An 8,846-nucleotide genomic window follows, 5' to 3' on the forward strand; every position below is an offset into this window, starting at 1 on the left:
TCCTCCATACCTGAGAGATTCCAGTATCCAGTCTGGATCCTTCAGTCCAGCCGACAGCAGCTTCACTCCTGAGTCTCCTGGATGATTGTAGCTCAGGTCCAACTCTTTCAGATGGGAGGGGTTAAAGGTCAGAGCTGAGGCCAGAGAAGCACAGCCGTCCTCTGAGACCAAACAGCCTGATAAGCTGCAGACACACAATTCATCACATGATGAGGACATTGAGGTAGAGTCCAAGGTCTGGACTGGTCATTTTCAATTTGTGCTTAACCTGTCAATAAGATGAAGTAGTAATAACACTCTAATTTCATTCCGTGGGTAATAAAAATCAACATTTTATCACATGTAGAATAGAAACATCCTTCATTGATCCACAGCAGGAAGTTCAGGTTTACCAGCAGGTAAATGGAAGAATCGGATATTTAAGAAAAGGTAAAAACAAAAAATAATAGGAGGTTGTAGAGTAAGGATACATTTACAACAGAGGAGTAATAATACTGTACATTTAATATAAACAGCATAATCAATTTGAAAGAAATATGCAGCTGAGTAGGATGATTTATAATTATGTATAAGATGTGTATATTTGTATGTTGAAAGAGCAATAGACTATTTAAAAGAAACTTAAAAAGACTGCATGTAACAGTCAGGATGTACATAATTATTGAGTTTGTTGGGGGCAGTTCTGGTTAGAAAGTCTAACAACTTGTAGGAGGAAGGATCTGCAATAAAGATCATTTGTGTGCCTAGGATGTAGCAATCTGTCAAGTATCCAGGGTTATAATATCAGTGGCAGCCTGACAACTGCCTTTCTAAATGTCTCTGTTCTTGGTTCTCTCAGCCTGCAGTAAATGAAAACCAGCAACGTTTATTGGTGACAGGATGCTACTTGTTGTACATCCCATCACAGTTCCACTCTGGAATTCCCTGAGTTCCTGAGAGCAACCCATTATTTCACAAATATTTGTAAAAACAGTTTACATGTATAGGTGCTTACTTTCATATACATGTGGCCATGGAAATTATTGGAACACCTGATTATGATCATTTGGATGGGTGGTAAATTCTTTGGCAGTATAATGTCTCTCTGTTCACAGCAAGTGGACAGAAATCTGGTTTCACCAGGATTGGTCACATTTTACCTGAGAGTCTCCAGGTTGCAGTTTGGACTCTTCAGTCCAGCAGAGAGAAGCTTCACTCCTGAATCCTGCAGGTTGTTGTTACTCAGGTCCAGTTCTCTGAGACTGGAGGACTGGGAGCTGAGAACTGAGGACAGAGCTTCACAGGTTGTCTCTGAGAGGTTACAGACACTCAGCCTGAGGAGACGGGGAGGAAAATCTGGTATTAAACAATTCATAAAAATGTATCTTTCATTCCAGTCAATTATGTTGTTTTTCAAAAGACTGAAGGAATCTGCAACTAAGTCTGCTAATGAGATCACATTTACATCATCTCTGATGTAGTTTAATGGACAGAAATCTGGTTTCACCAGGATTGGTCACATTTTACCTGAGAGTCTCCAGGTTGCAGTTTGGACTCTTCAGTCCAGCAGAGAGAAGCTTCACTCCTGAATCCTGCAGGTTGTTGTTACTCAGGTCCAGTTCTCTGAGACTGGAGGACTGGGAGCTGAGAACTGAGGACAGAGCTTCACAGCTTCTCTCTGAGAGGTTACAGACACTCAGCCTGAGGAGACAGGGAGGAAAATATGGTATTAAAATGTTAATCAAAATTTATGTCTTTCTTTTCAGTCAACAATGTTCTTCTTGGACTGACTTAAGGAACTGTTTGTTTTTATTTATGTTGCCTTTCGTTGTGAACTGGTTCAGTCTATAGTTGGGCCTCCAGCCATGATGGGCTGAACTAAAGGCAACAAGGAGGCTGGCAGGAGAAATATTAAATTTCTCTATGAACTAAATTAATCCAGTGTCAGTTTTAACAGAATAAATCCAATGGAAGCCTGATAATCAAGGCTAGGCTGAAGAATACCATCAGAGCTGGTTTGAGGGCAAACATCAGATTCAATCAAAGCAGAGAGAATCTCAGATTCCATGCTTTCCATTGTGTTAACTGTTTGTATGCAGAGATTTAATACTAAGCAACAATTGACAAAAGCCATTCTTTTGTACAACAATCAAATTGCTCAATAGTAGGATTGTTCAAAAACTCCCACAAGCTAAACTCCATTTTGTTTGAGAAAAAAAATGGCAAAACTAATGGAGGAGGAAAAAAACCTTTCCAGACACCAAACCTAAAATTAGCAGAAGTGAAATATTGAACAGCGGGAAATTTACCGTAGCTTTTAATGTATGGGCTTTTGAAACACCCCACCAACCTGACATGTGAGGGATTTACCCCTTCCCTAACATGCTGTTTTGTGTACTTTATATATTCTAATTTATTTGGTGTTTGGAGAAAGCAGCTTGATTTATTTACTTGTTTTAATCATCTTCTCCTCTCTTTAAGATCACCTGGTCATGTGTTGCCATGGAAGCGCGCCCATGAGCAGTGCTGACAAGAACCTGGTGTTTTCAATCAGCCTCATTGGGAAAATCCATTTTCTGAGAGGGAGAAGAGATGTATTTTTGATTTTGTTTGGATCCAGATTGGTTTTGTTTCTAGCTTTGTTTGAGTTAATGGTAACTGTGTAAAAAATTTTTTTAGGAATATAGTTTAGTACAAATGTTTGTTCTTTCTTTCTGGAAATGTAAATGTCTCCACCCCTCTAATTAGGCCTGGTGGAAGCCAATCCCTTAAAAACCAGGTGGTTCAGATGAGAGGGAGATTCTCCCTCCTCTTGTTTGACTGCATGACATGCTGTAAAATGGACTGAAGTGTGTGAAGTTGGAGATAAAGAAAAAAAATTGAGAGCGCTAAAACTGTTGGTTCCAGTCTGGTTTTTGATCACAAACTAACATGACACACATATCAAACAATAATCCAGAAGCTACGACAAGCAAAACTGAGCTAAAAAATATCTCAACATTGAATGGTCCTCCAAATATATTTTTAAACATTTCTTTGGAATAGGACGAGCCCCAATAAGTTATGGTCCTTATGTCATCACACAGATCTCACAAAACACAAAGTCCAGACCAGAGAATGTTTTTAACAGAGAGGTTTTATTGGACCCAAGTCTGGACACAAAGTGGTTCTGGAAGTCTTGGCTAAATAAAAGAGTAAGAGACGAAAGAAACCAGGCAGCAGTTGGCCATCAGATTCAGGCTGCTGTTGGGAGCTCACACTGATTATAAAATTAATAATAGTTATCTCTAGTTTATATCACCACATTTATTATTCTATCACTATATTTAAAATCAAAATTACTTAAGGAAATTAAGTGTTGTTTTAACTCATATTAATTCAAGTTCTTCAAAGAGACGTAGTATGTAGAGAGGTGAAAAACAAGTCAATAGTCAGAATAATAAGTAAGAAAATAGGCACCCCAACATAATTTTTATTTTTGTATCTTTAATTTCTCATTGTACCAAGTTCTGTAGTGTCATTTTAGTTAGTCCTATGCAATTCCACACACAACCGCTAGGGGCGCTGCCGCGTTGGTGGCATAGAGAAGATTGAGCACACAAGAAGAATAAATCTTCCGGTTGAATGAGAAGGAAGCTCAACGTGTCTCTCGTCTTTCTCATACCGCAGGTCAGTAAAAATATGGTTTTATACATATATTTTAGTTTTCTTGAAAGAGGTGAAAAGGTTCTTAAATCGAATCTCAACTAATGAGTTGTTCGTTTTGTGATTGGTATTGTGTACGAAAACGGGACTTGTTCTTAAGGCTAATTGGAGCTAATGCTAGCGGACTTATACACGTGTGCGTGAGCTAGCTGAGGAGCTAGCTGAAGGACTGCAGAGTTCATTTGAACTTGTGTTTTGCACTTGAGAAAGTTCTCACTCAAAAGACATTGTTCTGGTTTCTTTATTGTATTTTATGCGATTCTTTTGATGGGTTTGTTGCAAAAACTAGATAAACCATATTTTTAGGACGTATATGAAGGTGAGTACTGAGGCACAGCATTAAAGGAGCATTGTGCCTTTTTCAGTTTTATATTAAGAATAATTTATGTGAGATGTAAAATATTATTGTTCTATTGAAACAATGGACATTGTTAAAAGCTAAGATGCTTAAATGTTAAAATACATTTTATATATTTTTATTTTTGATAGTTAAATACAAAAGGTCTCAGAAAAGAGGACAAGGTTTTGAATTTAAAGCACTAACAACAAAATTAATATGGTTTAGAGAAGTAAAAGCTATTTGTGAATTAATTTTGTCAGTTGATAGAATTCATAATGCTAAATAGAGCATGTTAAAAGAATAGTTGTTTGGTTTAAAGGAATATTACAGCCATTTCTGATGTAATGAAGTTAATGATTCTCTACTGAAGTATGTGATACCTGAAATATGTTGTATATGAAGTGTATTTATAACACATGAAGAATAAATCTTCCGGTTGAATGTTAAGGAAGCTCAACGTGTGTGTCTCATCTTTCCCATACCACAGCATCACACCTTGAGGGAAGATCATTCTATTCATTACACTCAGACATCCAAGGTTTCAGGGTATTAAGTACATGATGATGGCTATTGGCAGGAAATATCTCTTGTAGCACTTGGCATTACAGAGAATTTGAAGAAGCCTCTGACTATTATTTGTATACATTCTAGATCATTTCCTCTCCCTTTTTTTTGAATAGTTATATTCTGTTAATACCGCTCACCATCAGTAAATATCTCAACTTATTCTAAAACAGTGTTTCTTAACCTTTTTTGAGGTACCGAATCCATCAGATTCATATGCGCATTCACTGAACCCTTCTTTTGTGATAAATAAAATTATTTTTTTTCCAAATTCAAGACATATGGGTGACCCAACTAGAGTCTAGTTGGATCACTCCTAGATCACTAAGTCTTCTTAAAAGGTAGAGTCTCTGAGAACAGTTCTTCAAAATATAGTCAGTTGTGACATCACAATGAAATAAAGTATCTTAAGAAAAAAATAAAAAACCTCTGAGAGTAAAGCATGGGTTGATGAAATACACACTTTTTGTTGTATTGATATGTATGCAAGGATGTCTTGTATGCATTTTATATGTGAAAGTCCACGAAGTAAGATGGATCTGAGTTCACACTATTTACTGACCATGCAGTGTTGACTTGGGCATTTAATTGTCCAAAGGCATCCTCTCGTTTGACCCGGTGGGTGCTTCGGCTGCAAGAATACCACTTCAATGTTTGATACAGAAAAGGGTTACATAATTTGGTACCTGACGCACTGTCAAGAGCAGTGCGGAAAACCGACATGATGTAAGTTGCAGCAGTCATGTCCAAATCTGAGTCAGAGTTACCTTCATCATTGGCCGAAATCAAACTGGCACAAGAGAAGGATTCCGCTCTCCTTGACATGGTCCAGACGTCTGCTGATAAAGACCCCAACAGAATAGGGTTCTGTCAAGTACAGGATGTCTGGTACAGAAAGTCCTTTGTCAAGAACCAAGGCAAAAAGTTTCAGCTGGCCGTGCCCAAGTCTATGATAATCCAGTTTCTCGGCTACTTCCATGATCATCCTCTAAGCGGGCACCTAGGGAAATTAAAAACCCTGTTAAGGATACAGGAAGTAGCGTGGTGGCCCTCGGTCAGAAAAGATGTCTGGGCCTACATTAAAGCCTGTGTCACCTGCCAAAAATAAAAACCTGACAATAAAAAGCCTGCAGGGCTCATGCAGCCTACCCCAGTAACCGAAGCATGGGAGAAGATCGGTGTTGACCTGATGGGTCCTCTACCTCGCAGCAAGAATGGAAATAAATACCTGCTGGTAATCATTGACTATTTTACCAAGTGGATAGAGGTGTTTCCTCTCAAAGACAGCAAAGCTCAGAAAATTACCAGCATCTTGAAGAATGACATATTTACCCTCTTTGGTATCATATCATGGCCCTCAGTTTACATTCCATGAGATGGAAAAGTTCTGTCGCACATGGGGGATGATTCAAAAGTTCTGCAGCCAGAAAGTTCATCACCAAGCCAATCTCACTGAAAGGTCAAACCGGACAATAAAGACCATGATAACCTCTTTTGTGGGAGAACACCATTCCAACTGGGACCAATGGATCCAAGAGTTTAGATTTGCCATCAATGCTGCTCAGCATGAGACAACTGGAAGGTCTCCTGCAGAGCTCACTCTGGGTCGGCCACTCAAAGGTCCACTGGAGAGAATCATTGGCTACTCTCCTAGCCCTCAACAGACGCCCTATATACTTCTGGACAGACATAAAGAAATGACTGAACAGGTTAAGCGGAATATAGGGTTGAGCCAAGTCAGACAAGCTAAGTATTATAATGCCCGTAGGTGAAGTGTACAGCTCTTTCCGGGAGACTTAGTCTGGGTTCGGTCTCACCAAAGTTTTCTCCAAAGCTACTGATAAGTTTTCCTCTAAGTTGGCGCCTAAATGGTCAGGTCCAGCAGTAGTGAGGAAGCAACTGGGTCCTGGGAATTACCAGATACAGTGGACAGACCAGAATAGAAAAACAGATGCAGTAAATGTGGTGAACTTAAAACCCTATTATGGAGTTCAGGTCCAGGTGCCTCCGAGAGGGGGGGGGGGAGATCTGTGACATCACAATGAAATAAAGTATCTTAAGAAAAAAAAAAAATTAACCTCCGAGAGTAAAGCATGGGTTGATGAAATACACATAATTTTTGTTGTATTGATATGTATGCAAGGATGTTTTGAATGCATTTTATTTGTGAAAGTCCACGAAGTAAAAAAATATAGTAAAATACTTTTACCGGAACTGATAAAAGGAACAAGGGACACTGGATTAGACAGAGAAATGGGTGTGGCAGCACGCTGGAAAAGGACGCCGAGCGACGGACCGGGGAGCTCGAAAGATTAGCCCGGAGATACCTGATTGTTGGAGTAAATGCGTTGCCAGATCAACTGCTGAAGGAATCAAAAGTCTTCTGGAGGCAAGATAAAGCCACACGGGGCGAGGACCGGACAGGATGCGCTCACATTCCAGGCCTGACAAAGGGAACCGCCCGGATCCACAGACGCCGTCCCGGTGAGACCCTTCCATGTTTTGTTTTTTTTATTGTTTTTTTTGTGTGCACAAAGACTGATACATTTTTTGGGCCCCAACGTTGTTTTTTTGCGTGGACGGAACTTTACTTTTGATCGCCTAATTATGGACTTTTCGATGGACTATTATTATTGATGAAATATTTTTTTGTTTTGATTCATAGGCTGGGCTGTAGATTTGAATGTGGGGTTGTTTAATTGTAAAAAATTTGAGAGTGACTGATATAATACCATGATTCCAGGAAACAGATGAATGTTTATTAAACGTAGCGGGCAACTCTTAGCCGCATCAGTGAGCTGACGTGTACTATCCTTCTTTCCATTTCAATCAAATAATTTTTCTAGCTTTGATTAGGGAAAGCAGCGATCATACTTATTTCTAAATTTGTATAAAAAACAAGTCAAAGAACTCTCTTGGGCGTGTACATTTCAAGTTTATACAAAGATTTGTTACAAGTGTTTTCAGCAAAGTTGAGCTGACTGACCAGGAACGACCCAAGGTATTTAAAATTTGCCACAGTTTCAACAGGTTGGCCAACGAGAGAAACTGGAACCACTTTAAGGTCTTGTTTAGGTCATTTAATCAGCTCTACATTCTTAAGAGAATGAAAAATTAATTCTAAGACTTTGTGGTATTCTGATTTAGTAGTGTAATTATATTAATTGTGTTACCACCCCACGCCACTAGAAGCAGTAGCAAGCCCGATAAGATACAACTATGGAGCAGATTTAGAAGTACACCGAAGGCTACAGAATTTGATAAAAACTGTGAGCTTTGCTGAAGTAATTAAAGACAAGTTCAAATCCATGCTGAGAGTGGAGCTCCTTGGCTAAGCAATGTAACGTGATCCTCTGCAGCAAGTGATGGCAAAGCGGGGCGTCATCACAACTTTACACAGGTGTGTCTTTACCTCCGCGGCAGAGGCTCTGCCGAACCCCTGAGACCGACTCATCGAACCCCTGGGGTTCGATAGAAGAAGAAGAACCACTGGTCTAAAATAAACATTTGCTCAGCCATATCTCTTCAATTCCAATTATATCTGCTTTATGATTTTATTTATATGTATATGTTAACTTCCTGTCCATCAGCCAATCAGCTCCTTCTATTTTCTCAGTAGACCAATCAGTGGAAGCCCCGCCCAGCCCATGATGCTCCTGGTTTGTGAAGACAGAGAGACAAACTGAACTCTCTTAGGAAACAGTTTCAAATAGAATTTCTCTCTCCAACCTCTTGGTTCCACATGGAGCTATATTTGGCCCCCTGCTGCTCCGACTACCATTATGGTACCAGTAGATGGGTTGGTTTCCCAGGTTCTATCAGCATCATGTGAAAGATTCCTACAGTCTTTATGGGATGGCAGTTTGAAAGTTATGCAGTCAAAGTTAACAAGCAATAATTTTAGTTATTTAGCCTGTCATAATAGAAAAAAACAGGGTTCAGAATATCAAGTCATATTTTACCACGTTATTCATTCATTTATAAATGTCATAGCTACAAACTAAATGTTTAATTATCAAACTAAATATTTCTCTTCAAACTAAATGTTTCCCATCAGACTAAAGACGTTTCTCCTCTTCCTCCTCTATCAGACCTTCTCTGCTCCTGCAGCAGGTTCATCCATACCTGAGAGCTTCCAGTCTCCAGTCTGGATCCTTCAGTCCAGCCGACAGCAGCTTCACTCCTGAGTCTCCTGGATGATTGTAGCTCAGGTCCAACTCTTTCAGATGGGAGGGAATAAAGGTCAGATCTGAGGCCA

At 39.4% G+C, this 8,846-nt stretch overlaps 1 protein-coding gene across 1 annotated transcript in view; it reads right to left on the reverse strand.

Moving 5' to 3' along the window:
- LOC103156864 (ribonuclease inhibitor-like) overlaps window positions 1-8,846 on the reverse strand; it is a 59,646-nt gene that overhangs the window by 11,543 nt on the left and 39,257 nt on the right. The window contains exons 3-6 of the mRNA XM_007579059.2: window positions 8,714-8,837; window positions 1,507-1,680; window positions 1,140-1,313; window positions 11-184 (exon numbers count right to left, since the gene is read on the reverse strand). Of these exons, the coding sequence (XP_007579121.2) occupies window positions 11-184; window positions 1,140-1,313; window positions 1,507-1,680; window positions 8,714-8,837 (646 nt within the window). The remainder of the gene's footprint in view (window positions 1-10; window positions 185-1,139; window positions 1,314-1,506; window positions 1,681-8,713; window positions 8,838-8,846) is intronic.

This window comes from Poecilia formosa, unplaced genomic scaffold (genome assembly GCF_000485575.1).
Source record: "Poecilia formosa unplaced genomic scaffold, Poecilia_formosa-5.1.2 Scaffold505, whole genome shotgun sequence".
Taxonomy (NCBI): domain Eukaryota; kingdom Metazoa; phylum Chordata; class Actinopteri; order Cyprinodontiformes; family Poeciliidae; genus Poecilia; species Poecilia formosa.